Here is a 19,239-nt window from a genome sequence, read left to right as displayed (position 1 = left end):
AAGTGCATATTGATAACTCCTAAAGCTCAGTGCTTTACAGTCTTTGACAAAAAAAGTCAGCAGCATGGCACCAAAAAAACTAAAACTAATGCCCAAAAATTAAAGAAAAGCACCTATTTCAGCTATATTCCCCTGAAGGGAAAATATAGCAAATATATTTGCTATATTCCCCTGAAGGAATATAGGAAAAAGAATAATTTGGTTTTAAAACAACACAGTAACAGGTTAACCATCTATTTTCCCTTTTTTGTTGACTAATTGTATATTAATTTAAACAAATTATTTTAAAAGTCATTAGCAATAACTGGGCTACAAGGAAAAACAGAATAAGCAACATGCAAAGTAGTACTGTTTGTGAGGACTTTTAAGGCTGTTCTGTAGTCTAGGAAGAGGTAGAACAAACCATCTTTTATTTCTGTATTTTAAATGTAGGCACTAAACTTAAATCAGCATTTTCATATGACTGAACAGATACAATGATTAATACTCAAAATGACCCAAAAACTTACATAAAATGGTTCTACATGTAGTGACATTTTCTTTGACTATGAATAAGTAGCACAACATGTAATTAACAGAGTAACATGGACACTGCAAAAAAGGCAGCAAATCATTAGTTAAAGGTTTTCTTGATTCCCCCTCCTAAAATACTGCTGCAATTATGACACTAAACCAAATTCTGTTACAAAAGGGAGATGATGTTAAAATCATGTACCTGGCTCAAGTCCAAATCATCCATCAATACTCTGTTGTCCTGCAGTTCACCGCTGCCGTGTTCCACCAGGAACAAGCTTTGGAGAGGAGCTGCCGCGGAACAGATAATGCGCACCTGAAACGAGGAGAACAGGGAACAACATCGTCACTTGGGCTTTACGGGATCAAACACATGACCTATGCACAGCAAATTTCAAGTTAAAACGTCAGTGTTTTTACCCCAGTGTTTTTCCTTTCTCTTATTAGCACTGCTGTTATAAATCTACCTTAGTCAGATGGAGTGTTATCCTTACAGGATCTTTTTCTTAGTAACAACTGATGTAACTTCTACTCAGAGAACAGAACTGTGCTATCAAATGCTCAGAATATCTGCTACACAGGCAATGAGTTCACCAAAAAGTCTAATTTCTAAAATAACAGCTGTATAGTAAGCAATGCTTACTTTTCACCCTAAGTGAGAGTCCTCTCGGTGGGTAGATGCACTACACTATTTAAAGAATATTTAAATTCCAAATATCCCAGAAGGCTGAGTGAAGCCTTTCTTGCCTTCATCTGTGCTACTCCAGTAAGTTATTTGATAGTAAAAATAATGATGCTGTTTTCATGTCTGCTGGGAGGAGATACACTGTGCAGTGAGAGATGCGGCTGCAATGAAGACAGACTGAAATCATACTACAGAAGGAGACTCATGTTGAGAGCATGCAAGCAAGATGTTTGCGTTGTGGACAGACATCCACAAATATGCTCAGGTGTTTTTCCTAACACCCACTTTTGATGGGAGTTTAACACTTGTGTTTTTCCTATGGAGGAAGTAATAGAAAGTGACTGCTTACAACTCTTAATGATGGCACAAACACAGAGCAGATCATCCTCCTATTTCTAATACATTAGTTTAATATTAGCATAGTAATGTTAGCATATATTTGTCTTAGCAAATGTCCACTTCCAAACCATGAAGCATAAAGAATCTGGCTAATTTGAATGACACTGATTTGAATATGGCTGATTTGAATGTGACTACTCATACAGTGAGTTAGTTCAATACCTCACTGAGTTGGGGTCTTTCTGATCAACAAGCCATGCCAGAACATCCTTGAAAATAACCAACCTCAACTGACACTTCCCAACTGCATAAATGTTTAAGTGTGTGTAAATATAATCACGTATAAGATAGTGTTTCAAATCTTGCATCACTTTAAAAAACCATCACCTTAAACAGGAACTGCACTTTTAGTTATGCTGATTTTGCTTCCATGCTTGAAATCTCTGTAAATCCACATGAAGTGCTGCATTTATCATTATTATTCCATGAGCAATTCTGCAATCTAATGTAAAGCCTATAGTGACTGTTTTCTTTAAACTTTATGATGCAATTGTGCTATTAACTCCTCCTTCCTGATCAAAAAAAACACTGATTCCTGACCAACTGCCCCTACAGATTAAAATCTAAAAATCTCCATTTCACTCCAGCACAGTTGGCAGCACAGTCTTTCATTATTAAAATAATGACATGGCTTCTGTTGTTTTCCTGGGTTAGGAAAGAACATCCCCATTCAAGAAAGGCAATAGAGCTCTGGCTTATATTTATGCTTATACTTAATACTCACAGAAACAAAAAAACCCATCTGTTTATTTGCCTTTATTGCAATGGGACCATTCTTTAATTTTTTTTTTTTTGTGAAGCTGGAATGATGTTTCTTTGCACTACTAGTTCATTCTGCTTATATTTTCAAAACCCTTACTACAGAAAGCCTTATTCCAAACCAATAGCAACAGTCAGTTTTAGGATTCCCAATATTGTTCCTATGCGTATAGGAAAGGCTTGGTTCTCACCTTATGCTCATAAAAGGTATCAATAAGAGTAATGAAACGACGAGTTTGTGTCCTTTTTGCTATTGTAAGAAGTGGTATGTCACGAACAAACACTGTGTCAAAATGCTTTGATATTTCCAAATAGTCGCTGGCTCCAAGAGGCTGAAACAAAACAAACCATAAGCAATGGAAATCCATGATAGAATGACACATAAACACTGTATCTTGACATACTACAGTAACAGAAGAGAGCTGTAAAGTCCTGATCATATTATTATTTTTATTCCTTTGTATTTCGCTTGAGGAATGCTCGACTGCCCTTAGGGACATAGGTACACGTGGGTACCGATACTGTTAACTTTACATGAACTGTGAGAGTTGAAATGTGGCTCTTCTGCACCCAGACATTATGATCTCTCTCTGATAACCTCAAATAAAATAATTACCATAAACCCATAATCCATATAAGACATGTGATTTCAACCTAAAGCATAAATCATTTGAATAGCTATTACGATGCTTTCCAGCAGCAAGATTTTTAAATGCCAATTCATAGGCTAGTAATTAAATCCTAAGTAGACCTGCATTTAAATCACCCAGGACTAACCCAGACTGAATATCTTACATTTTAAGTATGGAAAACAAGAGGAAACAGACAAAAATACAATTTTGCAGCAGTTCCTTTGTTCATGATTTCTCCTGTAACGATGAAATAAAAATCTTCACCAACTTATTAGTGTCTCTTTCTGTATCTAAACCATCAACAGAAAACATACACAAATAGTAGTAGCTCATTCAAGTACATTCTACTAAAATTACTTTTTCATTACAAGGAAGGTAGTTTTTCCTGCAAGATCTATCCTATCAGTACCACAGGCAGTACTTTATCATGAGCTATCAAAATCTGTACTCCTGTACTTGTTCCATCAGTTTACTTGCGCAAATACTTCAGAATCTTGTCTGCAGCTATTGCAGAGAACAAGTTCAGCAGCACTTTGTGTGGTCACAACTCCCTTCCCAGTTAATGATATGTACCATGTGCTGTACAAAGCATAACACTGTTATAAAGCACTGCAATACTGCTATTACCTTAAAACCAGTAAATACAAAATATTTTCTCTAACTGAAATTGCGAGACTAATTTGTTGTAAGCCACACCACTTCTTAACTAAAACCCTTCTGCAGGAACTTATTTTAAGCAGTTATTAATAGCTGCCCATGAAGAGGACTTTGGGGTTTTTTTAGATGCTAGAATAAAAAAACTTGTAGAAATGGTCTCTACATAAGCATAGGAGAGAGAAGCCCCGATGGCATTCCAAATATTCCTCTGAAAATTAATGGGAATAAGCTAACCTTCTAGGTGGGTATTAGAGCCTGTCACTCTCCATCAGCTCTCCCACTTGCAGTCTCATGAATCACCCTGCTTTCCCATTCCCAAGCACACAACTTCCCTGTTGTAGCATAGATGTTGTAGCATCTATGGAAAAGAATTACTACAAAAACTTTCAATTCTTTTGAGCAGTGTTTAAGAGTAGTACATGCTATATTCTCCCCTTAGAATTATATTTAATGCTTATTTTCTTTCTCCATTTCAGTCTCCTAGTTACTACTATGGACTTAGTCCATAAAACCAAAAACTCATCATCATGAGGGCCACCAGCAAAGCTTCATGCAACACCACTGTAAAAAAACAAACTCCTATCTGGATAAACCAGAGTAGCTGAACTCAAGATGTTTTGATGAAATAAAACAGGAAAAGGTTCAAGAAAGCAAAAGGAACTGATGTCTGGAAACATCAAGCTAACCCACTGGACACCTTGCCACCAGATACAAGTGATCTGGACTGCCAGAGTTTCAAGTACAAAGGAAAACAATGGGAGCATTAAAAGCAACACAACCAGGATGCTGCTGGAGATTTTAAGATTAGTGATAAGCAAATAGTTTAGGTAAGGGTAATTTTATTCCATACTTAGGACTGGAGTACTGTTAAACACAGAGATCAAGTGTGCTTGTGTGATGAGTACCTGCGAGGGAGAACAGTGATGATCTCATTGTACACAAGAAAGGTGAGAATTTCTCATGTCTCCCCTTAGATAAGAAATTACAGACATCACTGCTACATTGATTCATTCTTTTATCACATGAAGAGTCCAAGCAGTCTTCTGCCAAAACCCAAAACCCTGAGGAATTATTCTGCCCTACCCCAATGTGACACACTTTCTCACACAAACTGTACCAATAAACCCTCCTGTTCTCAAAGGATCAGATATTAAAAGCTGATTCCTAAAATAAATAAAGACGTAACTAAAAGTTAAAGTATCCAAACTTTTGCAAAGTATGCAAACTGAAGTGCCCAACTAATGAGCTATATAGCTAAGAACTCGGTGGGTACATTGTTTGGTGGATATCCAAACAGGAGAATAAAAAACCTGGGTAGTCAGAAGGAAGAAACAGGTGGAAGATAAAAATAAGTCTAATGCATTTCAAATGTGAAGAATGGAAGATGCAATACTTATATTGCTTTTCATTCACACATAAAACCATGGTTCATTGAAGGTTACAATATGCATCTTTATCAGTCAAACAGGAATTCAACCTACTTCAGCAGTGCAACAAGCCATTCAAGAATTCCTCTAATTAAGCACATAAAAGGCAGGTCATTTCAAGCTTTAACAAGAACTTCTGAAACATCTACACCAACACCAAGTGATAATATTCTGTTAATGTTGGCATAAACATACCTTTGGATAGTCCAAAACCTTACACTAAGAAAGATCTCAGTCTAGCAGCATATGAGCACTTTGAGTGTATTTAGTAACTCCCTGACAAGACTCAAGTCTAGTGAGACATAACTGAAATGCCGAGTCAGCCATTCTGCTGTTACATATGGCTCAGCCGATAGGAGCTATAGTCCCTTACATAGAGGAGTTCTCAAAACTCCCTGCTTTTGGAGCTTAGAGATGAAAGACAAAGTTTTAAATCTTGTTTCTAACATGACTTACTCTCATCTTGGGAAGTCCTCTAATTTCCTTCTGTCTTAGTATAAAAAGTGGGACCACCAGCAAATTTGCAAATGCTCTGGTGACAGATTAAAGCCCCTTGTTGTATGCCTCTGACCTTGCTATTGGCCCAGTTTCCATGTTCCCAGCAATTGCTTCAGAGCTGGTCTAACGCACCAACTAACTCAAACTGCTCCAAATGCAAGACACCATGCAGGGGCACCCTGACAACTTCTCAACTCGCATTCTCACTGGCCTGCCGCCCCCCAAACCTGGCATGAGGCTGGCACAAGCACCCACGTACCACCTCTGCCACACGGAAACAGAGATGGGGAAATGAGTTCAAGGCCAGATTGCTAGAGGCTCTGCCTGTACAGTCCACACACAGAAATTCCACCGAGGAGCAGATTTCTGCTGTTCCAGCAGCCCACAGCCCTCTCCTCAGCCTCACAGCACTGCCTTACTGCCTTCAGGCCCTTTCCCCTCACCTTGCAGTGAGCACTGGCTGTTTCCCAACTGCCAGCAACACCAGCTCAGACTAGGTAACAAGACTAGAGGCACATGATAGCACTGTCCTCTGCATAACCCTCCAGGGCTGAAATTTATTTTGGGAATCTCAACCAATCTCAGAGAGTATTTCTGCTAGCAGCATACATGAAGGTATTTCTTCCTCTGCAGTTGCTAATGAAGCCACAAATCCTCCTAATATTGATACATTTATATGTAATCCTCTTACCAAAAGTTTAGCCTGATTAATCTCATCCTATGAATAACATTGTAAAAACAACTTCATTTGGTGTGTGTTTCTGGTACTGTCTGACCTCTTGTTTCATTGATTATTGATCAAAACTCAACTGCAGAACAGTAAGACATTTGTGTAATGACTGTCACCATTTGTTACCAGTTTTTTCACATGCTATAATATTATTTAAAAAACTCAAAACATTAACAGATAAGAATCTTTCTTATGGTATCATTGTTCCTGCATGTGTATATACTGTAAAACTGTTGTGGATTTTTGTCATTAGCTCTGATGCCAAGAGTCAGTATTTTACAGGCTAATGCAAAACGCATTAGCACTGACATGGGCTACGCTCCTGACAAAGTGTTTACTCCACTTCAACCTGCTTGACTGAGTTCTTACCTTCATTTGTTTTTGTTTCTCTGTCTACTTAATGTATTTTCAGCTATCATCATCTCAGTTCAAGTAGGATGTTTATTATTTGGAGCTCTCTGTGGGCTGTTCCAGAGTTAGCTGTCTCCTCTTTCTATTAGAGTCCATTTAATTATACTATAAGGCATCTTTTTTTCTTTGTTGACTCATCAGTGGCCCAGTATATCACCTTTCAGAGATTGTCTGAAGAATACAGAATGTTTTACATATGATAGAAAAGGATATGTCATCTGATAAAAATATGTAATTTTTTGTTGATGTTGCAAGATATTCTAGGGCCAGTTCCAGCCAATCCCAAAGACTCATGATTGACAGCAACTATAATTTTGTGCAGATACTCTTAACACTCCAAAAATTCCTACAGACAACACCCAGTTTGAGACTGGATAATATTTACAACTTAATCATCAAGTATAAATAAAAAAATATAAAGCTCTGTTGTTTCAGAATAACACAGTATCACTAGTGAGGCTCATAAAACAGAGCACTGAGATGATGTGTCAAGATCATAATTCCAAGAAAGGAACCAAAAAACCCAAGGCATGATATATAACACCACAGCATGCTAAAGTTAAATAAAAATGGGAAGAGGTAGGGCATGACTAACTTGGGAAAAAATTTAGAGCTACTGATAGCAGTGCAAATCATAGAACCATAGAATAGTTTGGGCTGGGAGATCCCTTAACCATCATCTAGTTCTAACCAGGAGAGCAGGAATCTAAGATCTGTAAACCCTGGAGTGAAAGATGTTTTCTGTGTCAAGCACAGCCCCTTGCTATCTCAGGTTATCTCACCAGAGAATCCTGTTAAGAAGTAACTTTGCTTGTTCTTACAGCAGAAGTTTTTTAGTCACATTTCTCATAGAGAAAAGTTGTTTGAGATCTTTGCTCTTCTGCTTAAGAATATGATTGCAATTTTCTGTTCTTATATTTATTTATGTATTTATTTGAACAATATGCTTGAAGTTGGCTGAATAATGAAAGTATGGAAAAGCCATGTTTCTGCTCTAAAAGCCCTCACTGCTAAATTTCCAGTTCCAACTCCAAAGTATAGTGTTATCAATGAAATGGTCTCCAAAAATAGTTAAGGCTTAAAAAATTTATAGGTCTATTTAAATATTTACACTTACTGTTAAGATTTCAAAACCATGATCAAAAAAGCTTTGAAAAAAAGAGAAGTACATTCAAGAATTTAAGAAACAAAAAAATTAAATTAAAAAGGCAAACCTTTAAAACTCCATTCAGCTTAAAAAAACTTGTATTACCTGGTCTATAAAGTATAGGATCTAAATCCTATAGGTTTATGCAGCTTTCACTGAAAGGAGTGTTCTCTAAAAATAAAGCTCTGATACACGTAAAATAGAAAGGTGGTTTGGGTAACAATATAACTGTATTGCAATATTTCCACCTGAAATAAGTTTCTTGAGTTTATTTTATAAAAAATGCTCATGAATAAGATATGGCAAATTTTTGGGGAGGTAGAGATCCTGATTAAATCCTTAAAGCAATTATAGCTAATAAAAGATAGACTGTCAATGTAAAGCTTAAGCTGCAAATGCTAATCTCTTAGGAATAAAACTAGGATCACAAACTAAGGAAAACTATGGTTCTAAAATGTTACTGGAAATAGTGCTTACCTGTGGTATGTTTATTTACACCTATATCTGACAATCCTACAATCCTAAAGATGACATCAAATTATACTGTGGATACATTCAGCTTCTCTAAATGAAGATAGTTCCCTCAAAAATTACTCAGAGCCATTAAATCACAAATGTAGTTATGTCATCACATAGGGCAGACATTCACCTGACTCAAAAACAGACACTTACATTTCTAAATCACTTGATGCATTTGAGAATTTTGAGGTTTTTATTTTCTTTTTTTTTAAAGCTCAGTTACATGTTTTCCTTTGAAGTGCAAGCTATTCAAGTTAAAAACTACATCTTCCTCCTGATGTGTACAGCATGCCTATTGCAATGGAACAACAACCTAACAGAAACTGTTCACCACTTATTTGTTGTGTTAATCTACACAAAAATTCTATTTTGCCAATTTCAGAAACATTGAATAATTACAAAGAAAAAAAAAATCACAATAGGATAACCTTTTACAACATAAATACCGACATTAAATTTATTTTCAGAGTTTTAACGCTATTGTATGTTTGCTAATGGTTAGTATCATGTTAAGACACTACATTCATTGGTAGTGGGCAGTTGGATGAAAGGATATATTGGATTACCTAATGGAAAGCCTGCAGGATCCATGAACCAAAGCAGCTGAGCCTCTGTAGGAGCATCTGCAGCCAGCGCTCCCGGCAGAGGGCAGCAGCTGCTGCGCACAAGCCGGGGAGCACCGAGAGCAGCTCTGCATCTCCCGACTCCCTTAGCTCCATGAAGATTACACAGAAGGTGAGCTGTTGGCTGCGTTATTTATACCACATCAAACTGTCACAATTACCAGTTTTCAAGGAAAATTTTGAAGGTAAGTGAAGAAAGGGAACTCGCAGAGAATGATTTCTTCTAAGGTGTAATGAACACTGCTCTTCATATATATATATGGATTTTAAAACCAAGTTAATACATACATTTTATTTTTAAAGGTCATCTTTCATTCACACATTTAACTCAATTAACAATCTAACTAATTATGTTTTGCAATAATCTAACACCACTGGTAGTGTTTCACTCCTTGTATAGAAGGAGAAACTGGAAGAAAGAAATTAAAGGCCCCAAGAATGGGAGAAGCCGATGTTAGCATTAAAATTCGGGAACTGTATGTTCTTACTCTGCCTGGTGCCTATCCCAGCCTCCTGTGGATACATTTTAATTTGATGAAAACCAAGCAGAGTCCTCCTGGCTGATTACACCGGAGAAGGACCTTCACAGGGCTCTGTTCTAGTCCTGGGTAACTGCTTCATGCCCATGACAAAGATCACCACGTGCCACTCTGCCACATAAACCCTGGTGTGTCAGGTCTGAAAAACTGCTTCTCCTTTGCTTTAAGCAACCAAAATAGATCAGTATCCTCTCATCCAGTTTTTTGTTGGTTGTCCACATGTTCACATAGCTAGTAAAGAAAAAAAGCATTGTGTATGAATTTGGTATTAACTAAATTAGCTAAAACTCGGGATTATCCTCAACTGGAAAACCAGGATTTACAAATTGAGGCACCCAACAACTTAGCAAGTTAACTACATGTTATATCAGCATTGCATACAACGTATTATCTGTATTTTATTTTTATAAACATTAATGGACAAACAGTAATTACCAGTATCTGATGCATTATTTTAGACAGAAATAACTCTTTATACTCTTGACATGAAAAAGTTTGATGCTAACATGTGAAACAAGAATGAAATATTGTAATACCAGAAAGGTACCAACTCTAACTCCCAAGGTCCCAGGTACTAATTAAAAAGTGGCTATTATGAAAATTCTACTTAAGCTAGAAGATGTTACAAATAGCATCAGGTTACCAATTGCTGATTTTCTATTTTCATCTATTATGTATTAGCTGACATTTCATGAAATTGCATGATATCAAAGTGGAAAATGTTTCATTATTTCCCCCTAAAACACAATTTTGATTTTATTTCAAAGGAAACTTCAGTGAAATTTCAAACACATCTCCTTAATCCTATACCAGCAAATGCAGATTTTTAGGTCTGGATATTTATCCCTTGGAATGCACTGTAACAGTTACCCAAGACCAGACTAGGAGACAGATTGCAGCAATGAAGTGAAAACAGTCACTTGAGTGATAAGCTATTTTGCCAACACAACAAAAGCATCTATTCTTTCACATGTTGATTCCTGAAAAACTTATTCATTTTTCTGGAACCCTTAAAGGTAATGGATAGCCAAAGGAATCAATTAACCAAGTTTTGAGTACAATGTCGTCCACTCATGCTGCAATGATTACTGACACCCACATGAGCAGCGGTATACAACAGTTTCAGAAAACTCCAAGATAATATTGTAAGCTGTAGGCACTTCCATTTAATGCAGACCAAGTATGTCAAATTTGGAAGAAAGATTGCTTGGTATGAGGGAAATATCCTATACACTTCCTGTGAAAACCCCTTCAAATCCTAGGAGTTACAAGGCTTGGAAGAACTCAGTTTGAACTGACTGCAGAGATTGATCATAGACTAAGTATTGCCTACACCCAGAAGTATGAACCGGGGAAGAGCTGGTTATTCCCTCAAGATGGGCATATTCCCATCTGGCTGCTGAACTTGTTCACTACAGGGGCAGTGAGAGCTGCCAAAAGGCAGTGGTGACCCTGACCCACTCACATCCCTACTTTCAGGTACTTCAAAACCAGGAAAGATCATGTATGTAAGGGTATGTCAAGTTCCTGCATTTTAGAGATGGCTAATGCTAAAAACTAGTACCTAGCTCAAATGCCTCTCCTAAAATGGCACCCAGTTTTGACCCAATACAGAGTAAAAGGAGGCTGTGTCTGTTTAGATGTAAAATAAAATCAAAACTAAACAAACTCTCAAAAAAAAAACAACAAAAAAAAAACAACCACACCAAAAATACACAAATACATACACACAGGAAAAAAACCACCAAACCAAAACCAAGAACCCCAGCCCTCCCCCAAAATACCAGTTCTGGTAAGAAATAAACTGCACACAGCATTCTTGTCTTCATTGCTCTGCCCCCCCATACAACCAGTATTCTGTATTTACAGCAAGTTTGTATTAGCATTTATGTTATATTCAAAACTTCTGGGGAAAAAAACTTTATATATACTGGGCTTAGTATAAAAATGTGCTCACTAGAAATGCTACAAACAACAAGCCTTAAGCAATTTCTTTTTGTAGGTTAGTTAACTAACTTAGCAATCCATTTAACAAATACTTTCTTGAGACTGCGTTACACCACTTTCCAATACAAACAGTATCTTCAACCATTCCTATAAAGTCAGGGAGACTGGAGAATTAATTTCATTTCCATTGTTTAGTCATCCACTGTATGCATCTAGAATCAGCCTCTCCATTACCCTTCTTGGACTAAAATCTCACCAATAGCCTGCAGTTCCACCTATCATCATAAGCATGTGTGAAACAAGTAAGTTTGTTTTTCAATACCAACACAGACAGCATTCTTCTAGTGATATGGAATTTCTCTTGCACTTCAACATTTATCAAAAATAAAAAGCTAGTCAGAGATCTCAGCCTAGTTTTCAGAACTCCAATGATACAAAATGTATTTTCAAGCTATTTTTAACATATGTTAACTATTTGCAGACTGAAAATTATTTCACTGTCCTTTAGTAAAATCAATATTTCACTCTGCTTTACCTAGAACACTTATTTATTCCAAACCTTTTCCTTTTTCCACATCGTTATTAAAAGTTCATCCATCTCCAGGTAAAAGTAAGCCAGTAACATTCAGATAATATAAAACATCAAAACTCCAATTTTAAGTAAGTCTTTTATCTGAATGGACATATTTGCTCATGACCCTTATTTTAGAATTTCCTGTACTTCATAATTAGTTGCCATTCATTCCATATTATTTGATTCTGTCTCAACAGTAACACAAGAAATACTTTTATTACCTTCCTCCACAGAGAGTCCTTCTTGGCTTTGTGTTGCTCTTTTTGTTATTGTAGTTGTTTACACTTCCCTTTCCAGTTAGTCACACTTCCCTTTTGCTTTTGAAAATTGCTCTTCCTGAACACTCAAATACGCAACTTCACTGTTTGGAATATCTTTTGGCTTCATTAAATGTTAGAAAATGAATACTGTTCCTACACAACAGAAATTTCTAGATTAATTCATCACTGTAAGCTCCAATCAAATGACCTTGTACTGGACGTAGTACATTTTATGCTAGAAAATTATCATTTGCAATTTTCTGGCTAATTACATTTCATCTTTTCCTGAGTTTCATCTACAGCATAACATATAACAGTGTTTTTTCTTTATATGCTTTTTATAGCCAAGTGCTCAAGGAGCAATCTGCCTCATGCTCCATTTGCAACAGATCCCTATGAGTACTTTCCTTCTGGGTTTGTTAATTAGTAGACTGATATGGACTCAAGAACCTTGTATTAATTAACTTTAATGCAGGTACCAGTACCTTCAGTGTTGCACACTATTTTCCACTTCTTTTAGCCACTCTGTCTTTAAGGAGGCTGTAAGCAACCATTCTGTATTATTATTTTATGAATTGTCCCAGAAGGTTTCAATAATAGCAATTATCTCTCATTTTCCCCCATTAATGAGAATTTCCCATTTATCATGCTTGTCACCACATCTTAAAACTGTTATAAAACCAACTGCAAATCTCATTTTCAATTCTGTTACAAGTTTAATGAGCTCCTACAACACCAACTTCAGATTTCATGTATCTACCTGGTGGCTCTGTTTGAGCTATTAATTAAGCTTCACCCCAGCTCCAAGAGGCTCCAGGAGGAAGGCTTTCTGACCCATGTCCCTTTGGACAATCTGCCTTCTCCTTCCCATTGGATTTTGTCCCCATGTCCTGCACAAAAAAGTCTGCAGATTTGCTCCATGCAAATCCAAAAAATTCCCCTCCAGTATTTTCTTTTGTCAATCATACTTTTCATTACACCTTTTCCAGCTACTTTTCTGTTTTCAATAGTAGCACTTAAGATACCTGTCAACTTACCTACCATTTGGCTTCACAAGAAGTAGCAAATAGCTTGTTGCTATGTCCCCTACAGATTTCTGCTTTATCCCTCCACAAATCACTCCCACTGTTAGCAGGCTTACTGGAATATATATAAATTACTTTATACTTCCAGTCATGTTGAACATCTTCTCATTTTGGGTTATTTTTTGCTATAAACCACCAGTGCACTCTTCTGGATCCTCCCTACATCTTCTGTGATATGAGCAGGAGCCATTTCCCACACTGACTGTTTAAAAAGACACTGCATGTTTAAGTTTTTCCATCAAAATTTAAAAGAACTTAAAAGAATTCATGAAAAAAAGGGAGAGGGTTTTGTGGCTTTTCCTTTTTTGAATTTTTCCTTTTAGCAGATTTCAATGGCAGCAGGTTAGACAGAGCAATGGGACAGGCAAGGTCCTAAATGCAGCTTATACTGAGGGAAATTTTCTACCATTGCTATGAATCACAGCAAAAGTTTACAGTAATGAAAAAAAGAAAAAACTCACACTGGAGGCAACTTTGGCCATTCATCTAAATTTATTAGACAGTTCTGAAGTTCATGACTATACTTTTATGCCTATGAAGGAAACATACTGATACCCTTTATCAACATACTAATGTAATATTTATGAAGATACATCAGTGATCTGAAAAGAAAAATCAGCGATGACTGAGGAAGTTGTCAAAAGAAAACCATTTACTGTCTGCCATGTTGTTTTAGTTTTAAGCATGTGATTTTGCTATAAGAGACTAACATAACACATCTGCAGAAGGCATCTGAATTGAGACACCAAGATTACCTAAGTCCTGGGTGATCCATGTAAGAACAATACTGTTGATTAATGTTTCACAAGGGTTCTCTTGCTCTGATTGCAAACCAAGACCCTCAAGCTCTGTTATGCCAAGATGATCGGAACCCCAAATAATTCCTGAACAGGATGAGAACCACTGACATGTGAGCTAATCAGAGTATTTCTACTTAGAAGCAACTTACTATCCCATTTAAGTACTGTACACAAGGCATTTACTGGACTAAAGAATTGTACTAGTTGTTTGCTGACAGCATAGCTTCCCCATACTTTAAGAGGCACAAGGCAGAAAAAGTCTCAAAACCTTTAATGAAAAAAAAGGAAGATATTCTACCCATGACACACCTCCACTCTTAAAAACGGCTTATTGGTTTTGTCTAAAACTGAAAACCAACAATCTAAAACCTACAGTGTGAAACACAACCAGTGACATTTCTGTCCAAATAGTTATCAATTCTGTAGCTCCAAGGAAGTGAAAGCATAATGTTATTGCCAAAAGACTGGTCACCATCCTGAATCAAAAGTACTATTTGCCTTGTTTAGGGTTGTGATCATTTAACAGCAACTTCAGACATCAGTACAGAGATTACTGAAGTACAGTGCAACTCCTGGGGAATTGTCTTCTAACCCACTGGATAATACAAATACAAGGAGAACTTTTCAAGATATCTCACATGTTTAAGCAGAGAATGTGGCAGTGTTTAGCAAAACCTGGCATATTTTGAGAAGGCCTGGGATTAAACATTCCTTGTACATGCAGTTGAAACCAAAGTGTGGAACAGCAGTGTTACTCTAGTGGTGCCAGAATCACTACTCCTTTGCTTGAGTGTCAAACTAAAACCCCAGGTTATAAAAACAGCATTTGGCTGCTATTTACATATAAAGATGTACCACCACTCATATACCAGCAGTGATGTTAGGCCAGGCATATATTCTAGTAGGATTTTTGAAGATAATCTGTGATACACCTAAAAGTGAATTTACTATATCATTAAAAAGAAATTTAGTATGGTTCTTTTGGGGAAAGGGGTTTATTTCCTGTTAAATTAAAAACATTTCTGTTAATCAAGTTTTTTAAAAAAGCCTTTTTAATTTAGTGCAGCTTGGGAAAATAACAAGTTTGTGTGGTTTGAATTTTTTTTTTAAACTATGAAAAGTCTGAGCATTAACTGATCTAGATTGGACTGGGTACTCACTCTGTCGCACAGCTCTTCAAACGTGAAGTCTGCAATGGTTCCACATGCTTTATTCAGCCTCAGCTCTCTGCCTTGCACTTTTAGAATCCTTGGTCTAGTTACTATGGGAACATGAACAAAGACTCAATCTTCTCTGGATAATTACTATAAAATTCATCTCTTACAGATAGGAAATGCATAGCTTCATGAATAATAGCACATGATTCAACACATAAATTAGACAAAATGCTGATACAATGACTGCCACTTGAGTGTGGCATCAACCCATATACAGCAATGGAACTTATTAATTGGTCAGTGGAGATTGGGCATTGTGTTCTAAATGTATTCTCTTTCAAGAGAAATTAACTTACGTACAATCATTTTGTTTCTGAGCCAGCTCATCAAACAACTTATCCATGACAGCCTCCACATCAGCTTCACTTGTGCTACAGTGAAAAGAATAATAGAATATGAAATTAATAACACTTGAAGCCAACATCAAACAGCTGCCTGAGCCTGCTTAGCTTTTTGCCCGTAAAAAAAAAAGAGAACAGGATGTTATGCTCTAAATACAAACATTACATTTAGAATACACTTAAAAGTAGAGAATATTAACTCTCAGGTAGATGATTCTGCCTTATTTGCATATACTGAAAGACTTCTGTGTTTTGAGCTGTTTCCAGTAATGAGGCAATACAGGCAGAGCAGATCCATTAACACTATGTGTACACAATGAGAAAAAAGGCTTCTGGCTCTATCTTGCATGCAAAATAAGAGCAAATAGACAAGGCAAGGCAAGGCAGTCAAGCACCTAAAGAAGTAGCCTTTGAAATTTTTGAGAAGGGACTTTGTAAAATTAAATGTTGAAGCAAATTTTTTTTTTGGGAGGGGGAGGGGGGTGCTGTGTCAAGTCAAATGATTGTATTGACCAAACAATTTGCAAAATTAAACTGTGAAATTAAAAATACCACTATGATCTCTGCATTAACAGTAATAGCAGTTTCCCAACCTCTAATACTAATACTGCTTGGGAAAAGATCAACCACAGATGGTGAAATGCAAAATATCTGTGCTGATAGCTGACGTAAAGTTTTCATTCATCTTCTGGGCCACAAGAATTAAAAGATCAGTCCAGTAAGAGAATTTTTTTTTTAATCACTGAATAGGTTAGAGAACCAACCTTTCCAACATTTCCACATCCAACCTGTATTCTTAAAGATGAATAGATAGATAGATAGATAGATAGATAGATAGACAGACAGAGAGATAAGATTTCTAGCTGAGAATAGTAAATTAATGTTATGGAAGACAACTAGAACTAGGATATATAATGTTTCACTGAAGTTTGTGTAAACTCTTTTGGTGTGAAGTCTTATTTTATAGATCTTGATGCACTGAAGTCACACTACTTCACACAGTTCTAGGTATCCTCTTAACTGACAAATGAATATCAGCTTGTTAAACAAATACTCTCCTGCTCATTAGGGCTTAAACACCTTAAAAATGTTAACAGCAGAACTGAACTTTTTAGCTAAAGCTTAACGATGACCACCTTGTAGATACAAAGAATTTGGGAAAAAAAATCTGAAAATCCACTAACTTATAAAAGTGCCATTTTGAAGACTTTAAACATCTTTTCTGACTAGGAGGTTACATAAAATTCTAGAAATTTCTCTAAACATTGATATTGGTGTGATGCATTCCTCTGACAAAATAATAAATGAAAAAGAACAGACAACACCAGAAAAAAAAACATAAAAGGGGGTAAAGAGTGTGTGCATGTGAGTACAAATACATATCTATCTACATCTCTGTTTCTAGCTCAGACAGTATGTGCCTGTGCATGCCTATCAGTAACAGAAATTTCAATTGAAAGGCTACCAGAAGAAACAGGTGAATATGATCCTAACGTGGATATTTTACCTTATTGCCAGGAAAGTTTGTTTTGAAAAGACACCTGAGACTGAGATTAATGAAGTTGCTTTGATCAAGCAATCATGTTACATTGATTGCTCTCAGATGAGTATAAAACAGCTTTATGTAACCCTCAGTTACATAATTTAAATCAAGACAGGACTACACAACACATGAAGCACCAAGAGGATTCTTAAAAAACTGATGGCAATGATACTATTGCCATTAATAGAAGAACATATACATGTTGAACAAGAACACTTTCTTTGGGGACAAGAACTGCTGATTAAATTTCAGAAATCTGTAGCAAAATGCTTTACAGTACCTAATTTTAAAACAAAACTAACAAAAGGAATCCCCACATACTAAGCTAGTTCTACAGGGTTGAAAGCTCCAATGAACCGGTTTGCATAGAAGAATGAATGAGATTCCCTCAGAAGAAAGGACAAAGAAATAAGTACCTAATTCCATTGGCAGCTATGGAGGTTTTTTAATATTTTTTTCCCCTCACTGCTTTCTGGTGATTCACACATCAAATTCTGAAGGCAACCAATATCTTTCCAGTAAGAGAACATATGAGAATTTTTGCCAATCTCTGCCATTCACTTGATCACAAGTTTTAAAGAACACAATGAAATATTTTGGCTGGACACTACTCCTGGAACTCGTTTGTACTGCATATCCTCTGAGAGCTGATGCCACAGGCACCATGTTTGGCCTATTACCTGCTAGAAACCACAAACATCCTTTTCCTTTCTTCAGAGTATGAAGAGTGAGAAAAGAAAGTGGCAGGTGCTCTCCACAAGTGTCCAACAGAACACACAGAGTGCAGCAGGCACAGGAAGCAGCACCCACAGGCAGGAACAGCAGCACTCAGAATGAGGACCATGATGAGCAACACCCAGGTGTCAGTGGTGGCTTCAAAAAGTACTTCTGAGCAGACATGACAAAGCACAGAGCAAGTGAAGCCAGGCAAGAATATAGAACAAGAGCTGCTTTTCTCAAGTTCATAAAGCCACAGTTGAAGAATACAGAACATGCATTGGACCTGTTTTCCATATATGAAATTCTGTCACTTCCTTTCAAAAGCAGGAAGAATTGCCAGTTGTAGTTCTACCAAGCAGTATTCCTGCTTCCACACAAACAACAACAACATCTAACTTCCTTAAAAAGTAGCATGAACATACTTGGTTTCAAACACCCATCACACCTATGAAAATACCCACCTTTCTTCATGGAAACATGTTTTTTAAATCAGTACTTTAAAGGTGCAATCATTATAAATCTAATATAAAGCTATTGTAGTCTGCTTTGTTCAGGTTGTCACTGATTAAATAATATTACAAGAGAAAATACAAGAGAGAAAAGTGTTTGCATTGCAAAGCTTTCAAAGTATTAAAGAGGATGCTCCTATTAGGCAGTTCTCTGCTGCAACCAGAAACACAACCGTGAATATATTTTAAAATATATTTATTTGCAAATATAAAGTGCTAAAGAAATTTTGTCATGATAAACAGAAACAATCTGTCAAACAGAAGGGTGCTGGGTTTTTTAATCCACAAAATTGGAAACACCCAAAATTAAATGAATTCTTGTCATTGGATTTCTATAAATACTTAATTACTTAAATACAATAAGGATGTTCTTCTATTATAAGAGAACTGTGCAATCTCTTACAAGAGGATATTCATTACTTTCTAACCATCTGTCACTTCAGTTCTCCAAACACCACACCTCCCCAAAAAATCTAATTAGTTTTTATTCAGTCACACATTATAAATGATGCTAGTGTGGATACCGAAAATGTAGTTTAATGAAGTTAATATCAAAGCATAATGGAAGGCTGTTTGCTGAACAAAATGGACCAGAAGGCAAAGAAATGAAAAGTCACACCCTGCTAATTCTTCTATACATTTTTCATTTCCTATTGAATAGAAAATTATTGGCTAATAAGAAGGAAAAAGAGAGCAAACACAAT

General features: G+C 36.5%; 1 protein-coding gene across 4 annotated transcripts in view; it reads right to left on the bottom strand.

Moving 5' to 3' along the window:
* Window positions 1-19,239, bottom strand: part of AFG1L (AFG1 like ATPase) — a 66,453-nt gene that overhangs the window by 5,645 nt on the left and 41,569 nt on the right. For all 4 annotated transcript variants that reach the window (XR_015283079.1, XM_086876733.1, XM_086876732.1 and 1 more), the window contains exons 9-12: window positions 15,723-15,793; window positions 15,366-15,466; window positions 2,548-2,688; window positions 716-829 (exon numbers count right to left, since the gene is read on the bottom strand). Coding sequence is in view for 3 of the 4 variants with exons in the window: in XM_086876733.1 (XP_086732859.1) it covers window positions 716-829; window positions 2,548-2,688; window positions 15,366-15,466; window positions 15,723-15,793 (427 nt within the window). In the remaining variant the exon portion in view is untranslated. The remainder of the gene's footprint in view (window positions 1-715; window positions 830-2,547; window positions 2,689-15,365; window positions 15,467-15,722; window positions 15,794-19,239) is intronic.

This window comes from Cyanistes caeruleus, chromosome 2, assembly GCF_971803275.1.
Source record: "Cyanistes caeruleus chromosome 2, bCyaCae1.hap1.1, whole genome shotgun sequence".
In the NCBI taxonomy this organism is placed as follows: Eukaryota; Metazoa; Chordata; class Aves; order Passeriformes; family Paridae; genus Cyanistes; species Cyanistes caeruleus.
This window is presented reverse-complemented; position numbering and strand designations above follow the sequence as displayed.